This window comes from Apteryx mantelli, chromosome 6 (assembly GCF_036417845.1).
Source record: "Apteryx mantelli isolate bAptMan1 chromosome 6, bAptMan1.hap1, whole genome shotgun sequence".
NCBI lineage: Eukaryota > Metazoa > Chordata > Aves > Apterygiformes > Apterygidae > Apteryx > Apteryx mantelli.
The window spans coordinates 36,806,243-36,831,460 of record NC_089983.1 but is presented as its reverse complement, the minus strand read 5'-3'; the positions used below and the strand labels follow the sequence as shown (position 1 = coordinate 36,831,460).

The 25,218-nt window shown below is 47.1% G+C and overlaps 1 protein-coding gene across 1 annotated transcript; it reads right to left on the bottom strand.

Moving 5' to 3' along the window:
- Positions 1 to 9,938: 9,938 nt before the first annotated feature.
- INHBB (inhibin subunit beta B) lies at positions 9,939 to 14,056 on the bottom strand. The gene is made up of 2 exons (XM_067298579.1): positions 13,654 to 14,056; positions 9,939 to 10,992 (listed from the first exon to the last, which is right to left on the bottom strand). Exons 1-2 carry the CDS (start codon positions 14,054 to 14,056, stop codon positions 10,217 to 10,219), a joined length of 1,179 nt encoding a protein of 392 aa, XP_067154680.1. The 3' UTR covers positions 9,939 to 10,216.
- Between the last annotated feature and the right edge of the window lie 11,162 nt (positions 14,057 to 25,218).

The following is a 25,218-nucleotide window of genomic DNA, read 5'->3' as shown; positions in this document are numbered from 1 at the left end:
CATTTATGACAAAAATCATCCCTGGTAAAAATGGCACTATTCCATCAAAATCAATAAGGTTGCACCTGTGAATGCCAGCTGTGAATTGAGTCCATGGTTCTTAAATGATGTAAAGTGCTTCAGGAGGAAAGATGCTATATTTAGGTGCCATATTATTGCTATGTAGACATTTTCATAACCCCTAATTATGGGGCTTTTTTGCAAGCTCTGTAGTATTAACTGAATTGGATAAATATATAATTAGAGAGTGTTTCAACATGTACACTCTTGATGCTAGAAGCTTTATCAGCTCTTTCTTTCCTTCATGATCTGTTTTGCTTTTCTTTTAAAGCTGTTCCTATCAATTATGGCAAGACTTACTCAGAGACCCAATACAAGATCACTGTAGACATCCCAGTAGATTAGACAAGAGCTACATTTATGTTCTAAAACTCTTCTGATTTCCAGAAAGGCACCTCTGGATAGTCATTATATAACAACATTGCCAGAAGCTAAGCTGATCAGACAGAAAACCCCCAAAACAACAACACAACAGCAGCAAAAAAAAAAACACCAAACAACACTTTTCAGATATTCCCTGACCCCAAATTGTTTATAGGCTAAGGGTTCCTACTCTAACAGCTTTGACAGAAAGTCCACTGCCCAACTGTTTGCTGGATCCTGCTCCTCTCTGCTGCCAGCAGACAGAAAGTAAGACCCAAGGAAGTCCTTCATTTTCTGCAAGACTCCAAAGATGCTCAAATAACTTAAAGGATCTCGAGATCTGAGGTAAATACGCTCCTGCCTCAAAGAACAATCAGCACTAACAAGTTACTAAATTGGTTGACAAGAAAAAAAAGCAAGTTGCCTTTTTTTCCGGCGTCCTGCCTTCTCAAATTAAAAGATATCATTAACATTTAAATCTAATCAGTACTACACTAGCAAGAAAATTAAATAAAGTAGCACCAGCATTTTCCTTTCATTTCTAGGTGTTAATGAAAGTTGTATTACTGTTTACTGCTTACCAAAAAAGAAAAATCCTTACAGAAATATATTTTTGTTTGCTTTTTTTCTGACCAGATAAGGCCAATAGATTGTCAGACTCTTTTAGATGTGTTTACAAACCTTTTTCACTTATGCCAGCTTATGCCCAGTGAGAATTCGAAAAGCTAAATTACAAGCATAAGCACTTCCAAACAGAAGTTAATAATAGAAAGAATCAAGAACACTGCTAGAGCGACACGATACGGATGCTGTATTATTAAACAAACGGCTCACAATGGTATTATGACATGAGTCATAATGCCTGATGCCATGAACATATTGCAAAGAAGAACAATAGCTGTTATCACCAGCTACAGAGATGCACAGAACACAATACTGGGAGCCCAACTGCTGACTGATCTAAAGCAGGGTTTTTGTCTTCAGGCCAACGGGATAAATTCACACCTGGTGCAAATGGGTGCAACCGAGTTGAAGCTGATGAAGCTGCAGCATCTTCAGCTAGGCTCTGATATTGCATCAGAAGTACTACAGGCTTTGCTCTGTGCAGTCTTGCAGCTTGTTTATGGCTGTAATTGACTGGGGAATTCCAATTTGGTAGGATTTTGAATCCACTTTCTACAGGTGTGGATAACTGAATCTGGCCCTACATTAACACTAACAGATTTTAAGCCTAGTAATTTGCAGAGCACATTGAATTGTTGCAATGTTCAGCATTGTCACAAGAAAGTTTGCTGTAGACAAAAAGCAGGCAGCCACGAGCATGTGGAATGGTTTGCCATCCCTTTTGTTGTTTTATCTGGTAACTGTAGACTGCAACTTATGATGCTGAAGAAAAATTACTGTAAAAGCTGGCATATTCAGCAGCCCAACAGACAAAGTGTGGACTCAAATCCCAGGGTGCACTTACATTATGTGCTTCCCATAATTAAAAGTCTATTTGTGGCTCACAAAGTAGAGAAAGTTTTCATTTGGGGTAGAAATGTATATATCGCTTTACCTTCCCTGCTCGATGCAGTAACGCAATCCAAGGAGATACGGTGCGGAGGCAATGTCCTCCGAGCTTCACACGTTTGGAATTGTCAATGGGGGGAAATGGAGATGAGAACAATGTAAGTGGAACCCATCCATAAAATGAAACGTGGGGCTTGATTCATTGTCATGCACTGTTAAGCTAGTGATTTGGCCACTGTGGTGTGCAGCTAATATAAAGAGTCAGCTTAAATCCCATCTAAGTCTCTGTGCCTGTTGTCCCTTCAGAGGCACGCAGCTATCAGGAAACACTCAGCACAGAGACTTTGGCGGGATCCAGGCTGCCTGCGCCACCCAGCAACTCCTGGTGTAGGAAGTATGACCCGATACAGGACACGTGACCAGAGTACTGTTATATTCTGGCTATTTCTCAGCTTTCACAGCAGCGCTGGGGACCACTGGCAGCTCTCCTAAAGACAGCCTCAAGGTTGCTCTGAACTGTGCTAAAGACCAAACCAGCTTCTGAGCAATTTCAACATGCAGGTTGAGCAGAAGTGGTTTGCTGCACTCCCTCAGATGTGGAGCTGGCTGGAGCGCAGCCACATCTCAGAGCCGGCTGCCTTCTCCTCGGCTATCACCAGGGCACCTACACGCTGCGTACCTAGCGCAAGAGGACATACTTGGGATTAGGTACTCAAAAGTCAGGAAATCTGCTTAAAAGCGTGGTCAGTTATGCTACATCAGCTCTTATCCATTACAGTGATCCAAGAAACACGTTTTATTAGAGAGCCATTAACACAGCAGAAAGCGATTTGCTTAAAGAGAGCCTCGCAGTTTGTGTGTGTGTTTACACGTAAAACGCACGCTCACCCATGCAAACATGCCACCCTGATCAGGCCGAGCGTACACAATACATACAAAACAAATAAATACTCATGAGTCACCGATAACCACCCCGTGAGTTGCACAGCCTTACAAAATATCACTACTGAAGGTAATTCACACAACTGGATACAAAACACACACACACGCGCGACTCTCGCTAATACGGATAAGAGCTGTTTGTTTCCTTTCGCAAGCAGCAAGGCCTCATTTACAAAGACGCTGATTTTCCTTTTTTCCACGCATGGCGTCCCCGCAGCTGGGGGTCGCTCCCAAAAGCGGAGAGACCCAAAAAGCGAGCCATAAAAGCCCAAGCTTGATTATAGCAAACACGGCGAGGAGACACGGTGAAGAGGGGAGCGGGGGGGTCCGAAAGCCTGCGGTCCCCTCCAGCCCGCAGAGGCAGGAGCCCGTGACTCCCCGGCGGCCTTCGTGCCCCCCCGGGCGGTGGGGACAGCAGCTCAGCGCCCACCGCGTACCCAGCTCCCCCTGGCCCCGAGATTCGGCTTCCGGAACGCGGCGGAGCGCTCCGGCGGCCAACGCTCCCGGGTCCCGGGCAAAATGCCGAGGGACGCGATCAGCCCCCACTCGGGCAAAGCCTGGCTGCCACTGCAGCCCCCTGCCATGGCCGGTGCAGCCCAAACGCTGCCCGCTCACGTCGCCGACACATAGGCTTGAAGTTTGCTCCCCAACCACATCTTCTTCCCCCTCGGATACAACAGCCATCTTCGTAGCACTTATGATAACACATTGCAGCAATAACGTGCAATTATCCTCAAAAACAAAGCAGGAGCTGGAGATAAAAATAACAAGCAGCGAGCGCACTTACCAGCTGGGGGAAGGAGGCGAGGTGGAACCGGCCGCAGCCGGTCGCAGCGCCACCATCTTGGGGCCACGGCTGCTGCTCCTGCCTGGTGCGAGGGGACACACAGGGCCCGAGGAGCCAAGCCGAGCCCCACACCGCCACGGGGTGGTCACTCGGGAACCACCCACCCCAGCTGGGCTCCACGAGGGCATCTGGGAGGCAGGAGCTGCCCCGCCAGCCCCCAACGCGCAGCACCTGGCAGCGCTGCCCCTTCCTTGGGCCTCCGGCCCTCATAACCAAGTCCTGGCTCGACTTCAACCGTTGGACCCAGGGAAATCAATACACCTCTTGGCTTTCCTTCTCATCCTTTTCTCTGTTTTTTTTTGTCAGATACGTCTACTTTGACTTTGCCCACGACGGACACTCAGTATTCCTAAAAACAATCTGTTTTTTACATCATTTGCAAGTTTTCACAACAGTGACTCCTGAAAACAAATTAGAGTGGAGGGAAAAAAAGAAAAAACATTTCCAAGGAGAGGGAGCCTATGAATTTGGTAAAAGTTTTGGCTTAAAATCACGAGCAGTGGATCACAAATACATGAAATCTGGTCAAATAGAAGGAAGTCATAGACACGTCTCAGGTCTTTGATGGCTTCACAGATCTCTCAGGTGATTCAGCTTGTGTGTCAAAACCTGACATCTCCGTTTTCTACAGGGGAGACTGGTTTGGAGCTGCACACTTTCAAGGAGGGCCCCTGCTGAATAGAATTGGCCAAATCAGATTAAAAAGCCCAATATCTGTGGTGAAGGCTGCAAGCTGCCTGCTCGGAGAAGCTCCACTGATGTGAACCAGGAGCTCCTTGCATGTGGTCAGGCCCTAAATTTGGTACTGGAATTTAAAAACAAATTAAGGCTCCCATGTAATATTGACTTTTTTTTTTTTCCCCAGAGTAAAAGTTTTTACAGCATGGAGTGTTATATACAGTGGTTACATGAGTCCAAGTAATTGTACCAATTATATAATTTGATATAATTGCACCAATTACATAAACACATAATAATGAAATATAAGTTATTCCAAGAGCTAAACTGGAAGAACATTAAAGAACCTAATTCTGCTCCCACTTATTCTAGTACAAATCAGAAACAATTCCCCTGAAATCAATGAAGTTACCCAAATAAAATTGGCTCCCAACATTATGAGAATCCAAGTAAATCCAACTGTTGGTTCAAGGGTATTCACTGCACATGAAAGCTACTGTGGTATTTCACACTGAAGGAGATTGCTAATTCCTGGCCAAATTCCAGTATATGCAAGGAGATTCCCTCTGCATTTACAACCAGTTAGGTGCCTTACTTCTTCTGATCTCTCATGCAGTATCAGCGGCTTTTGCTAAACCATTTAGCTGTTGATTTTAAAGCAAAAGAGGGATTCTTTTTAGGAATACTGAGAATGAGCTGGGCCCAGTCATGATTTCAAGAAAACCAAGTTCTGGTTTGTCTTCAGTAATACTGGTGCTACCTTGAATTAAATCTGCAGACTATAGGGCAGTTACTGCAGGCTAACACAAGTATTAACAGAAACAGGCTCTCCTCTTTGACAAAAAAAAAAAAAATCCTGACCCATTTTGCAAAATGTTCCTCAACCCTTGGAAACCACTCCAAACAAAAATTATTATGAAGAAGGATTCATTCAGTTAGGGGTTTCCCTCTTATCCCATGGCAGGGGGAATGCAATAACTAATTTCGGTTGCTGACTTCATCTCGCACAAGTAACAAATCAAAGCAGGTGAGACCTGGCAATTTTGGAGCAGGTGTCTATTATGTGTGGAAATACATGATGTATGCAGAGTTAATCCACCATGTGCTCTGTTGCACCACATCGTGACAGTCACTCCTTTCACACAGTCCTCATTAACACCAGTGGGAGTTCCAGGCACAGGGACATGGTTTTTGCTTGTGCTAGAATATTTTAAAGGACGAAGAATTTCTAGCTCCAGAGCTTCAGTCTATCCCGGTGAAAGAATATAATGATTTAGCATTTACAGGACCAAATTCAAAACCTGTCAGAGGCCCCCAAGAGACATTTAACCTCGGGGGGGGGGGGTCTGGACCTGACCCAGACTGTATTTTAAATACAGTACCTAGTCTAGTGTAAGGCAATGAAACTGGACTCTCAGCTTTATAAAGATGGGAATGAGAGACAGAAAAATACAGACCAAATTTTTCAAAAAGCAACCGTCGAGTTTGGGCATCTCATTTTTCAGTTTGCCTGATTTCAGATACGTAGGAGGTAGAGGTTGCAAAAGTGGAGTTCCTGCAGCCTTCCCCCTGCAAAAAAACTAGCAAGAACGGTAGCCTTGTCACATCTCTGAGAAATCAAGCCCAAATTGGGCCCTCCAAATTAAATAGCTTTTCAATTTTATTTTATTTTAGCCTTAGAAATCTGTATGACAGGTTGTTACCAGCACCAGACCTCAGGAGTACTTGGCTTTCAGCAGCATGTTCAAACCAGCAAACAATTCCACGCCTCAGAGAGCTCAGAGCATGTTCTGCTCATCTCTTTTCCAGGCACTGTTTCATATAAAAGAAGAGGATCTGGGAACCTCAATCCAGATCTTCCTGTCCCCAGGTGATGCTCTTCTTTGCATTTTGTATTTCTGCCCTGTGAACTTCAGAGTCATAGGGTCAACTGGCACAGCAGGGAAGGCAGGGGAAGAAAGCTGTGAGAAGTGCCCCTCTTTCCTACCCCCGAACCCCTCCCAGAAAAATCTCTAGCTTTAAGGGAGGTTTAAGCTTGAATTTTCTTGGGGAGCTAAGCCTCACAGGCACAAATTTACCATAATGAAAGGGAAGGACACATTAGCTGCTTCTTGGCCATTTCTCTGCACCCAAGTGATACATCGTGCATCTTTTTCCCCCAAAATGAGCCAGATGGGTTATCCAGGTCCCTCTTCCCTTCCCCAGTCAGCTCACACTGTCCATTGGGTCCATTCTGCAGCAAGGCTGCAATCACTTGTGCTGAGCATGATTATTTTATCACTAACGAAAAGGAGGAACAGCTGCACCATTTTCTACCAAGAAAAGAAGTGTTTTTTGCTGAACTCTTTGAAAGTGCTCAGGATCCCCAGCTGGTTGTGGGTTTGCAGGGGGGATGCAGGAGCATTGCTGCCTCTACTCCTGGCTCCCCTCTCACAGCCTTTCAGTGGTGGGCAGCCCTCTGCTCACCAGGGCCCCGCATTTAAGCTCCTCTCCAAGACATCTTGCTCTCTCCATGGGAGAATACAAGAGTCCTAATGCCTGGCATGGGGCTTGGATTTGACCCCAGAAACCAACTGCTCTCAATTAGGAACAAAATCTAACCAGGCCCAACTTCCAGGGCCTTGGATTTCAACTGAAGAGGCTTCTAAATACCCATTTTTTAAGAATGTAGCCCATTCTCATTTATAAAGACTGGGTCACATTATGTCGAACACACCTTCAGACTGAAGGCAGGCGTATTTGCCACTGATTTCAAAGGGAATTTATTGAACTCACTGATAACAAGGTTGAACCATCTGGTAGCCATGACACTGCACCACCTTGCTGAGGAAGGAGGGCTGACCAAGGGAATAAAGATAGGAGAGAAATCTGCCAGGAAATGGAATAGGAATGGTGAGCAGTGGATTTGACAATATATGTGTGGTTAGAGGTGGCAAGAAAGCTATAAAATATTCCAAAAAATTTGGTCTGGGACAAAGTTCTGAGCTGCAGGTTCTTGACACAGCTGCAACAAATTATGTCTAGAGGTTTCCTGAAACAAAGCCCTTTAATCCAAATGTCTGGATTTAAGGGGGGGTGTGGGCAGAGTTATACTTGAATTTGAATTGTAGCTAGAACCCATCATCAGTTCTATCAACTTGCTTTTTCAACACTTTCCAGGTCTCAGGGTCAGGCCTGAAGTTTGCTAGGTCAACAGAAGTCCTTCTGTCAGCTTCAATTGCACGTGGTCAAACCTCCAGGAGGAAGAATTTATCTGTGAAGAGCAATGAAATCAGTATAGAAATATATGTATAGCTGACAAGAATTTCTATGAGCATTTGTTCAAATTCTTATTTTTCAATTAGTAAAGAGGACATATTTTTACGCAAAAATATCTCCCTGGTGCCAGTTAATTTAAAAATAAATGTTCATCAGAATGAGTTTTGACGTGTTTTTCCTGGAAGTACTTTCTACATGATTTTTTATCTCTTCTAACAGATTAGGGAATGATCTAGACAACAAGTTACATTCTTCCATAGCAGGTGAACCAGGAACTTACTCTAAATTACTGATAGGTATGCGGAACACTCTTCCATATCTCCTTTTAGGTTCCCCTGGTGTTAAACAGCTGAGCTTGAGAGACCCTTAACTGACGCAGATACAAATAAGCAGATGCTTACATATATAGATGGCAAAAAAAAAAAAAAGAAAAGAAAAAAAGCAGAGCACAACAGCTGAACTCTGAGACAAGGCTTTCTGCAATGACTAATATGAATACAGTCTAATGCGACAGTTCACCATCTGCACCCACACTCGGTGCGGAAAGTAACCAAGTTTCTCCAGATGTTACACACTGCAAAAAAAGCACACCCAGTTTTCAGTCTTTTTTTTTATTTATTTAAACTGTACACAAATGTAAAATACTTCAACAGCAAATCTAAGTGAAAATTGTTTGGTTTAAATTATTATGGAACAGAACCTAAAAGGAACTTTATTAAATAAACATAAAAATTGGATTTAAAGGATGCACATATTGTAATGTATTCTACAACAGTCATTTTTTCACTCTACGTTCCATGTGCGTATGGTATAGAAAAGACACTGAATAGAACAAACAGAATCCATTTTGTACCCTGAAATAATTGGTAGGCCTCGTGAAGGATTGCTCAGTATGACTACATGATATATGATGGCTTTGCCATCTCATAAAAATTATAACTAATATGTTGGCCTCTTTGGTTCCAAAATTTATGTATAATACATTTAACTGTATTCATTTTTTGCTGCTATAAAAATAACATTTTTTTCAAATGGCAGTTTTTTGACTAATCATGCAACTAAATCAGTGCAAACATTAAAAGCAATCATTCGCTTTAAAAAAGAAGCAAAAGATTTAATTTCAAGTATAAAAAAATATAAAAAAGTCATATCATAAGTCCAGTTTTGTCTAGTATGGGTCAACACTTTAAATTGCATAGCTCATGCGGCACCTGTTTACCTAGATAGTGAGCAAAGATAAGTGCACTATCAAGTACCACTTTTCAAGGCATTGAAATTTGCAAGTGCTATTATACGTGCATTCAAGCAGTTTGCAAGTGCTATGCTGTATCATTATTTTCTGATCTTTATGGCCATCCTTGACACCTCCTGGTAAGGAAATTGAAAGCACTCTCCTCTCTGCTCCTTTCCAAGACTCGTTAAAATGTTCCTCGCCTGTTATTAAATGCACTGCATTTTTCAGAATGTCTCCACTGAATTACTGTCACTCCTCTTTAGGGTTCATTGGTTTAGTCGTGGTAGCGTTTGTTTGTTTGTTTTTCCCCACGTGACGTGTCCTTGCTGAGTCCCCTGTTGAAGAACACAGATTGCAACTTTGATTTTTTGTTCTTAGAACAGTGAGAGATGCTAACGGTCAACACAGTCCAGATATGATATCAAATCCCCTTTTCCGAGACACAACAGGTACAGCCATCCACGGATTTCTAGTGGTCAGTTAAAGCATCAAATAATGCCAGCCCAGCTCGTGACTTCGTAACAGTCTGACGTTAGAAATACAGCAGTTGCTTATGTATCTGTCTCCTTTCCTCTCTCTCTCTCTCTCTCGCTCTCTCTGGTGTTATCACATGATTCCTTACTGGAAGTGCGGTCTGAAGATGCGGGTATCTGTGATGTTTATATTTAGATAAATTTAAATTAAGAGGAAGTGATCACCTACAAAGGCAGGTGTTCTGCAGCTTCCCATTAGACCTAAGAGGTGACAGTCTTCTTTTTCTTGCCTTTTTTTTTTAAATTTTACTTCTCAGTTTGGTCATTTTGACACCTGCGTGCAAGAGTATTTTGTGTTCTCTTAGTTTGTGCTTTTGCCTGAGCAAAGGGAGCTCATTTCGGTCTGACTTTGCTCGCAGGTGGGGAAACAGCTGCTGAGCCATTCACTTGTACTGGCAGGCATTTAGTTACATTGTCACTGGTCACTGACTTCCTCTTACTTACATCCCTTTTTCAAGCTGCCTTGTGTGTGTGTGTGTCTGTGTCTGTGTGTGTATGAGCGCGTGTTTGTCTATGTGCGTGCGCGCACACGTTGTGTGTGTGTGTGTGTGTGTGTGTGTCTTTAAGATATTTCATAGCGTTAACTTATAAGTGGTAGAATATATAAGTGTCCAAGATCCACAAACTGCCACTGTCCTGACACCAAAGTGAAATGATTATTTTTTTTTAGTCAAACTTTTCCACAGTGACTTTTCAACACTGATGCCTGGATACACAGTGAAACTTCCTCCAATACCATCTAGTACGGGAATGTTCTCTCTCTCTCCCCCCCAAAAAACACACCTTAAATCAAGCACAACCACATTCTTCCACAATCATATTGGGAACGTCCCTTTTCACAATGTTGTATTCATCATCAAAGTACAGCATTGACATTGTGCTAAGTTTGGTTGGAATGCAACAGGAGTTCACGGTGCCCGGGTTCAGCCCCCGCATTCGGTACTGATTCACTACCGCGGTGTGAAAAGAGGAAGCTGACCCTGGGACTCCCGCCAAGTAGGCCGGGCAGCTCCCTTCACAGTAATTCCCATAGTAACCTGATGGTGCTATGATCCAGTCATTCCACCCAATGAGTCTAAAGTCAATGTAAAACTGTTGCCTGCAACATAGATTGGTCCTGCCATCACACTCCAGACCTCTTTTCCGGATCCTGTGTTTGTTATCAGCTAAACGGGCTTGCACCACTAAAAAAGGCCGGTGGGATTCCTCCCCGGGGTCCACATAAATTGGCAGCACTGAATACTCTTCACAGCCCTCACATTGAACATCCAAGTTCAGTCTCCTTTCTCCTTTCTCAAACAGAGCCTGGATCGCCTCTGTCATGGGAAAAGTGTGCCAACCACTTCTTTTGAGATCAACTTTCTTTTCAACCACATTCCACTTGTTGCTAGTGTCCGGGTCTTGGAAATAGACTTTGACTCTTACTTTTCGCCTGCTGCCTTTCTCTAAGACATATGGAAGCAGCTTCAAGTAAAGCCACAGGCTGGCTTGAACGACAAACAAGTTCTGGTTCCCTTCATTCGAGATGAAGAAATAGAGGCGGACTCTAGATGAGGCCAGATCGTCTGCAAGATAAGGAGAGATCAGCAAGATTAAGTCAAAAAGAAAATGTATCTTTTGTGCAATTCTGGATTCAGAAACAACCCTAGAACGCAGCTGATCAAAAAAGCTAAAAGACTGTATCAGCCAGAAGGCATGCACTGAATCAGATATCCAGAATTTGTAATAGAAATGAATTGAAAAGGGACTTCCCACAGTAACGTTCATAATCGGGCTATAGTTGAATGTGTCAGATCTACAGAAACCAGTAAAGGCTCTCCAGAATACTGGATTTTTCCAGTCAGATAGCTTTAAAGACGTTACAACAGTACCTTGAAAAGACCAGCATTTGTACTTTCCTATCTTGTCAGTTTAAGAATAGTTTTAACTTTCAGATATACACTGATTTTCACAGGAAAAGTCTCTTTAGTAACCACTGAAACGTCAATGCCAAACTACGGATTTTGTTTCAGTTTTCACATATTCTTGTCTCAGTTTAACAGAGAGGATTCGCAAGATCGAGGGAAAAAGCATTCAATAACGAGCCTACTTGTTCAACAGATTAAGCTATCCCCCACTTAGCCTGATAGAGTAACTGCTATTAATAATTTCAACCTTTGCATTTTCCCCTGTAAAGATAAACTCACATACGAGGCAATCAAATGAAGCAGTTGCTGTCATCATAATATCGTTACTGGCTGTTCTCAATATACTTTTCAGTAACACCAGAATTAAATGAGTGAAATTATCACAGTAAACCAAATGTCACCAAATGTCTGACATAATCCATTATTTGTAAACAAAAGAGTCTGCTGCATGAAACGTTTCAGAAATACCGGTGTCCTTGCTGGAATTTTGTACTAAAAGTCCTAACTAAATTTGGCGTAGGTGATAAATGTGCAAGCTGGCCTTTCCAAGGGAGGCTGTAATTCTGGTGCTTGAATCGAACCCTCCCGATCGCTACTTAAAATTATTGCAGGAAAGGCATTTTCTCATCTGCCCTTATCTGTTTGACTTCTTTCTGTACAGAGCCAAACGTAGATCGTTCTTCCTTTTGTTTTCCTAAGAATCTTTATTATTTTTGTCAACCTCTGAATGGGATTTTTTGCGTAGTCAGTGTCCTCATTTGTTACTCTAGATGCCGTTCAAATATGCCTCCAGGGCCCATTTGGTACCTTGTAATATTTCAGGGACAAAAATTTTCACTGTGTCTGTCTATGTTTTACATAAAGTAGATTTGGAAGTGTTACAAAAGCAAGCAATTAATTGAATACCAAATGGAACTGCAAGCCTACCACAGAGCTTGTAACAACGGCCTATTAAAGCATAATAAAACCAAAAATGCATGCTCAGAAAACCTTCCGTACGTTAGTAAATACATAACTTCTTTATAAACAGTGATGACAGCGACAGAAAAAGAACAGTACAGTGTTGTTGCACCAATACACGTTACTTGTGTTGTACAAGAACGTGTGCCCATAAATTTTGTATGTGAATATAACAAGCATATGTATAATGCAACAGATCCCATAGATACTGTAAATGTACGTGCTTTGGGTGGGAGGGTAGATAAAGAAGATGAGTGGGCAGTATACAGAATAGAGAGAGATTATTTTGTGGACAAATGATATATAGATGCCACAGGAAGACAGACAGAGAAAGAAATGAACTGAGTGGTAGACTGCTGAAGGAAAGGAGATGGGCAGACAGACAGGAGAGAGCGAATTTGCAGAGTGATGGCGTTACGGCCAGATGTGCAAAGTTCACAGACACAGCGGTTGCTGCATAAACGGATGGGAAGCTGGGCTGAAGGGATCCAGTTGACATATAACTGCAATGGCCAGATCGGATAGAGATGGCCGATACTGCGGAGGGATGGATGGCACAGTTTGTAAATGGATGGACAGAGAGGGGATAGACACGTCGTGGGTAGGAAGCTGCACACAGTGGACAGACAGGCAAGGCCACCACTGCGAACAAAAGCTAAATAAATGGGAAACGAACGGAAAGGGAGGAAAGGCACAGGAAAGTCTCAACAGACGGATGCATGCAAGGAACCAGATGAACATGCAGGGCAGACAGACGAGGCGAGGGATGCAGGAGATGGAGTGGGACAGGCGGAGGAGGGACAGTGGGACGCACAGGGCCCGAAGGCAAGCAGTGTATGCAGCCGGCAGGGTTGCGGGGGGGAAGGCAGGGGCAAGGAGGCCGGGTGACGGCAGGAGTTGCAGGGTGCAGCCGGGCACAGGGGCACACACGGAGAAGACGGAAAGGGGCAGGCAGGGCCACGGTGAGGGGGTGCAGGGCAGAAGGGAGAGCAGGAGAGGTGGGGGACACCCAGACGAGCCCAGCAGCCAGGTGCCCATAGCGGGCAGGGGGACAGGCAGCAGGAACAGGCGAGGACGCGCAGGGGAACGGCCAGAGGTCGGGCAGGGCGACAGGCAGTGTTCGCAGGCAGGGTTCGCAGGCAGGGTCGGCAGGACGATGGACAGGGAAAGGAAAGGAGACAGGCAAGGCAGGCAGGGGTCAGGCAGGGTGACGGCCAAGGGTCGGGCAGGAGGACGGTCGGGGGGACAGGCAGGGCAGAGGCAGGGCAGACAGAGGACAGGCAGGACGGGCAGGGGGACTGGCAGGACAGGCGGGGGACAGGCGAGAGGGGCAGGGGAGCGGGGCAGGGCGGCGCCCACCTGTCTCGGCGAAGCTGATGATCTCGGAGACGGGGTCGTGGGCCGGGGGCCCGGCGCTCGCCTGCCCGTCCAGGCTGGGGATCTCCACGCGGCCGTCCTCCCGCACCTTGCCGGCGTGCAGCTTGCGCAGGGCCGTGACCATGGCCGCCTTGGGCACGGCGTGCGTGATGTTGGGCCGGTCCCGCATCTGCAGCCGGCTCAGGATGTGCCTCTTCACCGCCTCCAGGAAATCCCCGTCCACCTTGCCCGGCTCCTCGGGCCGCCGGAAGCCGCAGGAGGTGCATGTGTCCTGCGGGGAGCCGCCGGCGGGCGCCGGCGGGGTCGGGGTGGCCGCGGCGCCCAGCAGCAGCAGCCCGCAGGCCAGCAGCGCGGCCAGCACCCCCCGGCGAGCCGCCCCGTCCATGGCGGCGGAGCGGGGGGCCGAGCTGGGGGCCGCCGCGACGCGCCGCAGGGAGCCCGTCTGCAGGCAGCGCCGCTCCGTGCGCTCCGCGGCGCGGAGGGGGCGGTGGCAGCCAAGCCGGGGGGCCGCAGCCGCTCCGCTCCGCTCCGCGGCGGGAGGGGAGGGGAGGGGAGGGAAGGGAAGGGAAGGGAAGGAAAGGGAAGGGAAGGGAAGGGAAGGGAAGGGGGCGGCCGGCGGAGCGGTGCGGTGCGCGCCGCCGGGGAGCTGCCCGCGCCGCCGGGGGAGCTGCCGCGCAGGCACCGCGGGCTGAGCCGGGGGGCGGCGGGCTGGCGCGCACGGCGAGCGCGGCTCCGCGGGGGGGGGCCGGCAGCAGGTGAGGGGGTGGCTGCAGCGCCCGCGGAAGGGCGGGGGAGCCGCGGGCGGCGAGGGGAGCCGGGCCGGCGGGGAGGGAGGAGGCGCCGCCGCGCTGCCCCGGGAGCCCCGCGCCGCTTCACGCGGGCATCCCCGAGCGCCGCCGCTGCTGCCGCATCGCTCGCGTCGCCGGGGTCCGGGCGGGCCGCCGAGAGCCGCTCCTCAGTCCGGCGTCATGGAGGGGGCTCGGGGAGACAAACGAAGCAGATTTATACACAATCCAATTTATAGCCGGGGGGGGGAGAAATGCCGCTTGTGCCCCCCCGCCCACTCCGCCCCCGCAAGACAACAATCCGCAGGCCGTGGGTGCAGGTCGGCTCCGCTCCTCTGCGGCTCGGTAGTTTCCCCTCAGCGCCTGCTGCTTCTTGGCGTGCGATCGGAGTTGACCTGGAGCATAATTTGGGAGGAGGTAGCGGGGAGCAGGTATACGGCCAGCAGATCCACGGGCGCGAGCCTTCTCGCCCCCTCCCTGCCTCCCCCAGGGTATTATTAGAGATACGCTTTATTTGGAAAGCAGCGCGGAGGTCCGGAGTCCGGCGCGGAGGCTGCGGCGGGGTCCCGGGCGCGGCGCCGCCGCGGGCAGCGGCTCCGCACGCTGCGCGGCCGCGGAGCGCGGAGTCGGCGCGGTCCCGGCGATCCCAGGAGTAGCTGCACGGATCCACTCGGTCAGACCAGCTCTTCTGCTCGCTGCCTCGCTCGCTCTTTTTAAACAAAATCTCCCTTGTTGGTGGTTTGGGTTTTATTATTATTATGATTATTAGGTGTGATTTTTGTTGTTGTTGTTGTTGTTGCTGCTGCTCCAGTTAATCTGTCTCTCTCTCTCTCTCTCCGCGTCTTTTTGATCTTTCGCTCGCCTTGTGCTGGCTTGAACGCTGTGTTTTGTTTTGTGTTGTTTTGTTTTGTTTTGTTTTAACGCGTCTGATGTTGCCTCTCGGATCCGCAGTGGAAGGTCTCGGGGAAGCGGCTTGCTCCTCGCTTATCTTCCTCTGATCTCCTCCTGCTAATTTTCCCCCCCTGCAAAATCACGACATTGTGGCACTTTCTACTGAAACTTTTATACAGGAGTTAAAACCACGTGGGAACTCCAACCTATAACAGAGACGCCATGGGTTGCTCACTATTTAGGAGATTAAGTTAAGTCTTTTGCCCCCTGGGCTATTACAGTAACTTCCTGATGTGGAAATATTAACTATACTGTTTCTTTAACTCCCCCCGTCCCCTCCCTCCCTCCCTCGCGGTCCCTCAAACACACCCACCGCACAGCGCTGCGGCCGCGGCCCGGCACCGCGCAGCGCGCAGCGCAGCGCGCACGGACCGCGGCCGCCGCGGCCGCGCTGCCCGGCCGGAGAGGGCTGCAGCCCGCGGCGCGCCCGGCCTTTTAAGCGCTTGAAAGAAGAAGTCATTAGAAAGTTTCCCGTCGGGTTGGCTTTGCGACGGGGCGGGTTTTTGTTTGTTTGTTTGAGCGGGCCGGGTAGTCGGGGCGGGTGCCGGGGACTGTGTTTTCCGCGGGGCAGGAGGGGCGCGGAGCCCGGCGGGGGGTCCGCGGGGAGGCCGCCGCCGGGGCCGCCCGGAGCGGAGATAACGGGAACGTCGCGGGTTTTCCTCGCGCCGCTCCGCGGGGCAGCCCCGGCCGTGGGGCGCAAGGCGGGGGGGCTGCGGTCCGCCCGCGCAGCGAGGCCAGCAGAGGCCCCGGGCGGGACGGCGGGAGCCCGCCCGCCCCCCGCCGGAGCCGCTCCGCGGGCGCCGCAGCGAGCCGCGCTGCGCGCCGCTCCGCTCCGCGGCACGGCGTCCTGGCGCCGCCAGCACCGCGCAGGCCCGCCGGGCCGGGCGGCCCCCGCGGCCGGGCCGCGCCGCGCAGCGCCGCGCTGCCCCTTCGCCCGGCGCGGCCGCGGCCGCTGCGCGCTGCCCCGCGGCCCTGCCGCCGCCGGGGAAGCCTGGGCGCAGGGCGCCCCCTCTGGGCCGCGCTGGGAGCCGGCGGCGGCGAAGCGGCCCGGCGCCGCGGTGCGGTGCGGTGCGCGGCCGCGGAGGCTGAGCAGGGGCCGCGGCTCTGCCGCGGTGCGGCGAAGGGCGAGGGCGGGGGCAAGCGCGGAGCCGGGCGCCCCCGGGAGCGGCCCTGCGCTGCGGGTCCCGGGCGCAGCGGCCGCGCTGCCGGGCGGCGCTTTGCGGGGCCGGGTCGGGCTCCCCGCTCCTCCGAGGCGGAGGGAGAGCCGGCCTCCCGGCCCGGAGGCTCGCCGAGAAAATGGGAGATGCCCGCCGAGATCTGCGCGCTGAGTTAAGCAAAAGGGCAGCTTTGGACTGAGCCTCCTGCAGCCCGGGTGTGCGCTCGGACCACCGAGCTGCCCTTCTAATTACGTGCGGTTTTGCAACAAACAAACATCTAGTTTACGGAATGAAAACAAATCTCAAAAACTTCATCTTGTTTTCACTGCGCCGAATCCTGGTTTTCAAGGGGCAGAACCAGGACACACACATTTTCTGCACGACACCAAGGAAGCCCCTCAAACTTTTGCTACGCATTTCAGTTTTTAAAAGAAGAATAAAACTTACGTATCTCTCAACTGCACACACATGTAGTGGTGAGCTCTGTTAGTTGTCACTAATACAAGCAAGACGAGCATAAAGAGACTCGGCTGGAGGATCAGATTCTTATTGTGATTTAAGCATCTAGGGGACAAATGCTATTCCATGTGATCATATTGTTTTTCTCTTTCTCGTTCTGTACTGCAAAAGTGAAGACAAACATTTAATGCTGTTGTTCAAAATCACATTACAATCTCAATCTGATTGTTCATGTTGGTTTTAATACAAACACAATCTAATTTCATATACAGCACTGTAAATCGAAAGTAAATCCCCAGTCTCACCAGAGCTACCCTGATGTGAGATCAGAATTAGATACAGTATTTCCTCCCTGCCATTAACAGGTTTTGAATGGAAAGCCTGGAATGTAAAAAAAGAAATAATGCTAAAAATCCAATCACTCTGACATCCTGTAAGCTAATAGGAGCACATGAATGCAACAAGCTTAGTACTTCACAGTAATTAATTTGACAGCAAAGAGCTAACAAGAAAACAACAGGCAGAGCAGTGATGACTGGTTCGTAGAGGTCACTGTCAAACAAGAAATAGGTGCAAACACAGTCCTTCTCCCTTTGAAAACAACCACTTTCCTTGCCCCAGTGAAAATGAAATGCCAAAGAGGCAAAAACCGTGTCTTCAGTGGAGATAATGAAACTGGGAAGGTATTTCTGAGCAGGGTAGAGATTTCCTTTTTTAAATACAGTAGTTTTTAATTGTCCCTGATAGTCGCTGCACGGCATGTTCAGGCTTTTTTTTTTTTAGTTAGTTAGCCAAGGACTTTTTGCATATTCAAATATGGGGAGGCTTATCTTATATAGCAATTACTAACAAACTAATATGCCAATAAACACTATTGTTATTTAAAGTCTGTCCAACACAGAATTCTGAAGGCAGCCCTCAAACAATGGTCTTTCTCTGGCTTTCCTCCTCGAGGAGCACTTAATCAAACCTTAGATGCTTTCAGGCAGAAAACCCTACAGGGAGAGCAAACAGGGTTAATAGAAAGAAATGTGCCATTTGATTTCTAATCTTGCTCGGAGAGCATGGCCTATTGATTGAGTCATAAGGCTCTGTTAATTTTAAGTTCTCCTCAGCTTGCAGATCTTTCCCTTGGGCATAAACTTGTTGCTTACACATAGTAGCTGAATTATCAGGGATATGGTAGCTTCACACTCCCCCCGCTCTGCTCTCCTCCCCTCCTCCCCTTTATTCTATTTGTTCTGAGCTCATCTGCGTGAGGATACATTTTCACACACACCTTCTCAAACCGGCTGCTATTCATCTGATTCAGGGTCATGCTTTTCCATACATTAAATGCAGGGGAAGACTGGGAAGGAAATGGCTGGGATTTGTGCTTAATGGGCAAGCATACATTTCGCTAGGAAGCCCTGCTGTGAGAAGGTGCAATATTGGAGGGTATTTTCTGTAGAAACATCAAGTCTCGTGACTGGAATCTGATGCTTATTAAAGCTACTAGTATAATGAAATCATTATGAACTTAGATCCTCAGCCAGTGTAAGTCGGCGGGTTTCTGAGCCATCAAACTGCTACAACTCTTCCCTATAACCTAGATATTTGCTTATGCACATTTTTCTCAGGAGGCGGCAGATGCAGAAGTCACACTTTCACAGAGGCCATTCAGTGCGGCTCTTCACCTTTCTGAGTCAGTAGGAAGTTCTAAAAACTGAACAGAGCAGCAACGGCACAAGCCGGCTCCCTCACTAATCTCTATTTTCATCATGCCCTCAGTGGAACTATAACAATGTACCCGAGCTGAGGATCTGGCCCCCCGCATATTCCTAAAGCACCTTTTACGCCATGGCTCTATCTGTTAGGCAACCTTACTAATCCCTTTTCTTCGCTGTACTGATGGCTGCACTGAATAAAGCTTCATATATAAGAGGCCTGGTTTGCACTACAAATGCTTCCCCCTTCGATACCGGCAAATGCAAGTTCTACTAGCACAAGCATCTTTTTCTGCAAGCATTTCCCAAATAAAATAGGCTATACTGGCAAAAGCACTTTTTTTTTTGCTCATATAGCTGCATTTACATGGTGGATTTTTGCAAGTAGTGGAATGCAATCTGTTTTAAATGGCACTTCAGAACAGCACTGCTATCCCACAGAAGTTTCAAGGCTAGACCTTGAAGTATACACTTCTGCCCTGTAGCTGAAAGAGCTTTTTACAAAGGTAGCCGTTATTATCTCACTTTAAAGACAGAGAAACAGAAATGGACAGTTGCAGGGGCAGGCTAGGGATTCTGTACTCTATCTGGAATTTTTATTCATGCCATTCTTGCACTTCAGATGAAATTATGTATCCATAATCAAACTGATTCCTTACTACGCAAATACTTAAAAAACAACTGCAAAAAACAGTGGTTGTTTCAAGAGCACCTTAATTCTGTAGTAGGAAAAGTCCTATTGACAATCTTGCAGGCAAATGCCATTCTGAATGACCTGGACATTTTCTGAACTGGCAAGGGTAGACTCAACTCATGAGAAAACAGTAAGAGGTTAATTTGGCTCCTTTGCTCCTGGACTGTGCTACAGAAAACTGTTAATAGATCTGTTTTTTCTGAAAACAGGGTCCTACTCTGAACACTACTTGGAGAAAAGGGTATATCAACCAGAAAGGGACCAAAAGGGAACTTTTTCTGTAAAGTAGGTACAACGAGAGTCTAGAAGATGAGGCAAGGAAAAATGTCAAGTGGGGGGTGGGTTTAGAGCCCTCAGCAGGTTTTGAAGAACAACTATTGAATCCCAGCTCCTTGCACAAGTGTCAGGCAGGAATAGTACATGGGGGAGGCAAGGGTATAAGAGTTCAGGGGTATACTCACAGCCTGTGTCTCCCCTTCCTGCTGCACACACTTTAAGGCAGCTGTAGTCCCGCTCTCTCAGCTCAGCTACCTGATGGTGCCTCATGGGTATCACGTTGGCCGACAGACAGCCACCGGTCCTCTTCAGCAACCCCTTCGCTCTCTGGGAAGGTTTGAATCCAAGCTCCCACGCTCACTGTGGGAAACAAAATGCAGGTGGATCCCGTGCGCTGTGAGTGATGCAGTCAGGTACCTTATCTCAGTGAGGTCTCTGCACAACACAGTGCACCCTTTGGCAAAGGGACTAAGTTCAGGGATCTGCTTCAGTTCCTACAGGAGAAGGACTCAGGTGGATACCCTGCATGATATTCAAAAGGTAGCCACTGCTCAGGGTTCTCCTGTTCGAGTTGAGGGCCCACACTTGCTCTTGCTCTCTTTGTACAGTCTGTCCTCTGCAGTCCAAAGCAGTAGTCCTATAACCAGGCGGTGACTTCCACTGAAGTTGCTTGTATTGACCTAAATAGGTTGGGGCGGGTGAGGACACACAGACAACATGAAAAAGCTGTACTGGTTGCCCAACAAAGCAGTGTCTGCTTTGTGGTGAACACTTTTAACATATAAGCACTTTTAACGTACTGTTAAAGAACATGATTTTCATGTTTGTGTAAGTTCACACCAAAAGCTTTGCAAACTAGCAAAGTGAATAAAAAGAAAATCTGCATTTAAGTGGTAAACAAGATAGTTAAAACATGACTGCCTGTAATTTGAACACTATGTACGGAGGCAATGCATTTAAAAGTTGCCTGGTGTATTGCATCCTTTCATCCAGCAGTATACATGTAAAAGATCAGGAAAATGAACACTGAGATGGAGCAGTGTTAAAATTAGCTTTTCCTAAGCTTTTTCCTGCGAAAATCAGTGATTTCAGGGAGTGAGGACAAGGTGGAGAGCTTTCCCTCCGGTTTTAAACAGAGCTCAGAGGCAAAAAATGGCTGGCATCTTTGCAGTGCCATGAGGAATATGGGTTACAGAAGTTCGAGTCATCTCACGGTGGACAAACAGTAGCATTTGATAAGTAGTTGAACAGAAGCCGCATTCTCTTCTCTACAAGCACAGTTTGGAGGAAGTGTGTGCACCTATTACCAGGCCAGGCTGTGACCAGATGACCTGTGCCCAGGCCTGAATTTCATTCTCTGTACTCCATTTTCACTAGCTGTAAGTTGAGGATAAGTTGCTTTGAAATCAAGTAGGGAGGAAGTAGTGTACAGGAATTGTTCCTCGTCACCCACAGAGATTGCTGTGAACAGCACGGCCTTACCGCTGCCAGCCATGCGTGTATAGCAAAAGTCATTTCAAGTCTATTTCCTACTTAAATTGCTCTGTTTGTTTTCCAGGTGCCTTCTGTTATATTAAACCCAAACGACCATGCAGTTTGGCTGTTTGCACAGGAACATTCAGGATGCGTTTTTAAAGATTTTCATGATACAGTCTGCTGATGCTCTCGCCGCTGGAGACGGGAGCAGAGCAAGGGAACTGAATGTGTGTCTATTGGTTGGGATGGCTTATTGCAACGGCACCAAAGTCAGCCACTTCCACCAGGCAGGCTCTTCCCCTGGGGTAAAGCAGCAGCACTCCACCACAGTTGTGAAGCTCTATCAATTTATCCCAGCTGAAGAGCTGGCCCATATGATTTACAGCCATTGGCCTGATGTTATTTTGTTACTGCAGGCCTCTAGCAAGTATGTTCAGCCTTCATGCATGCTACGTTCACGTTAGCTACAAGCAGGCTTCTTTGTTACCACCTATCACTGATGTTCCACTACTGCTAAATCATTAAGAGGGTTTGTTAATAAAATGTTCTGAAATGCGTTTTGCCCTGCTCAATATTTGTAAGTCCGCAGTCTGTCCCCTTGTGAGGGAAACTTGAATATGCTATGGAGTTAAAACGAAATGGATGGCAGGCTTGGGTGACTTGGATTGACTTGGGTGCTAATATGGGCCATTTCTTCCAAAACACCTCAAAAAGCACTGAGTCAGGCTGTCTGTTTTACTGAGAAGTTCCTCAAAGATGTTCTAAGAATGTGGGAGTCTTTCAACCCCCAATTTACAAATAGGTCTTCTTGTTCCGTTATTTCCCTTGCCATTATCTCCTCAGAAATGGGCTAAGGATAAGGAGAACCTAAGATATTTCTAAGATTAGGCATAACCCTAGAACTTTTCCACAGCCCTTCACCATTTCTGAGTCTCACCCCTAACATTTGTTGCTGTGGTTTAAGTCCTTACTGCAACATTATTAAGAATAAATCATAGTATGTTGAAATATCACTGTGAAATACACTGGTACTATTATATGAGAGTAAGAAAACAAACCACTGCAACACAGCAAGAGCAGGAGCACATGGATCATATTAAGCAGACACTGGGACTACCAAAGTTGCACAGGTACTGAAACATTAGGATGGTGTAGAGCTAAAACAGGAAAGTGTGTTGTTCTCGTTTTTTTGCTTAAAAGATGAGAGACAGGGCCTAAGGGAGGGGAACGCATGAAAAAGAAAAGGATGAACCTTTTTTTTGGCTACTCCAAATGGGGTTTTCCTTTGCTTAAATGCTGAAGGACAGAAAGATTTTAAATTAAAATCTTAATAAATATAGCCCTGAGGCTAGTAACATTATTACATCCAAGATGATTACAGCAACCAAGCCACAAAAGAAATATATATATATTTATTTGAAACATAATAAGCCTCAATATTTAGCTAGGACAAGGCTAGGCAGCTAACTGACTTCCAAACTAGTGAATTTTCCATTCCACTGTGCCGAAAGGATAAACCAACACTGCACATATTTTGCAGGGTTTGGTTTCATTTCTGTACAAGATAGCATTATTACTGCTTATGCTTGAAAAAAAAATGCATATATCTATTAATTACGGTGGCTCAGATCATGTGCACGAGGGTTGGCAGGAAAGAATCCCAAGTTTGCAATATGTAATAGGAGACATGGAGATAATGAGTTGGCTTCATTGTGAAAGAGCAGTCTATGTCCTCCAGCTTGCTTGAGTGAATGAGGTGTGTTCTCCTTGTGATATTTGCCTTTTTCAGTTGATTCTCATCTGAAGACAATGTACCACAACTTACTTGTTTGTGTGGTCTTTTTTTAACTATGGGAATATTTTAATAAAGGATACAGGGAAAATACAAGGATACAAAGAAAAGGATACAAGCTGATAAAGATGATTAAATCATAGAGCGACTGTGGAGTGGGTCATGAAGTGTTATAATCCCCAACTCCCCTCTGCTTTCTGCCTCAATGTGTTAATGCATCACACTTTAGTACAGTGACACTTTCAGCCCTAGGTGGAAATTCACACATGATGAAGAGGTGGAGGAGGATTTCCAGATGGTCAGACCTCAGGGAGTGCGAAAAGGTGGGGGGAGGAAGGGAGAAACTGCTGAAGGGAATCGGACTTTGGTCACATCAGTAATTTCCAGCTGAAAATGGAATATTAAAAAAAAAAAAAAAAAGATCCCATACCGGAGCCAGGTGCATTCAAGTTTGGATGTTATGCCTGACAAATCCTCACCATTGCTGGTTGTGAAAGATCCCTTGGAAATATTGGTTTATTTGCCTGTAAGAGTGAAAGGTGTGAGCTTCATTTCCTTGGCCAAATTTCAACATGGGTACTAAAGCATCCCAACACAGACCCCATTAGTTGCTTTATTCTACACAACTCCTCTTTACTGGAGGTTATTATAGAGTGGTACTTGCTCTGAATCGCGCATAAACTTTCCCTCCAGCAGAGGTTGCATTTGGCTCTTGGATGTCCTATGGGGCCCTCTTCTGCAGGACCACATCTCCAAGAGCAGCGAAGGGCACTGAGACAGAGAAAGCACAGGCCTGAGGCCAGCGGGTCCCCATCACACCCCAAACCAGGTCCCATTTTTCCTTTGGAGGAGTATAAGGCAGCAGCTGCTATCACACAGCTGGACTTCTCTAAGAAGACCTCATTTACTGTAGCCTTCTGAGAGGAACTGGGAGGTAGTCATGGTCCAGAGTTCAAGGGGTCTGGTCCTTCAGGACAAGAGGTGCTATGGCTGTATAAAGAATTAGCAATAGATGGCACTTTGCACAGTCACAGCTCTTTCCAGCTGTCAGGGTCAGAGGGGCTTTAAGATAATCAATTACTAAAGCATCATAGTACCTCTATGGTGCAAAAACAAACAAAAAAAACCCAACCCAACACTCCAAAAAACAAAAGGAAAGTATTATCCTCACCCCTCCACAGGTGAGTGACAGCACACAGTAGGGTAGAGCTGAAGAGCAGAAGATACAACAGACACCAAGGACCAGCCCTTCAAAAGCACATGGAGAGTGCCTGTCCCCCATGGAAATGTGTGAATGTTGGACCTTCAGTCTCCTGGGAGCTTTAAGGATGTGTTTACACGGCTCAGTGTCATTTCCTGTGAGACTGGAAGCACTACAGCTCTATTAGGTGACTCTACCAAGGCAAAACTCCTGCTTCTCAGTGGGGCTAATACAACCATGCAGAGTGTTATCCTAATGTGGTGGCATGAGCCTGAGCAGGGTTGTTCAGAGCTAGCTTGGCCCCGTATTGCACTGCGTGGAGGGACGGTCCATGCCAATATGTGCCTCTGTTTCCTCAGCAAATACAACTGAATAAGCCCAGTACAATCTCTACTTGCATTGGGCCACCTAAATAAAAATCTCCCTATAATGACATAAATAGTCAGCATCAGATATGATGGCTCAGACTGCATTTCTAAGGGCTTCATTGCATTTCTAAGGTGTTCCTTAGGTCAGAACATTTTCCCTAACACTAAACGGACACTAAAGATGCCAATGGTATGGCAGGCATAACAGAGAGAAGCGTTTTGTTGAATATTACCAGTATGACTCCATGCTATTTACCTGTATTTTCATGAAGCAACAAAGTAAATTGACCAGAGGATGGTCAACCACTTGGACAAATCTCATGAGAAGCGAGGCTGTCACGCACAGTTCCTGCTTTGGGTAAATGTTTGTCGAATGTCCACTCCCTGTTACTTCCAGTACTAACCACAGTGTGTGCATAGACCAGGAAAAAGCTCAAGGAGACAGAAGATACTGCTTTCCCTTATTCAACTCCAATTGCAATTTTAGCTCCAAGTGCAATTTTAAATCTGTAAAATCATTGCTTCTAATTGGTGCTGACCATCTCTGCCCATGAACTGACTTTATACTTTAAAATCACTTTGCAGCAAAAGACAAAGGAACATCAGGCAGTAGCAATTTCCATGATATTCAAGATACCCAGGTTCCTGCCACTTGCTTTAGCAGCAGCAGGCCAGAAGCCTC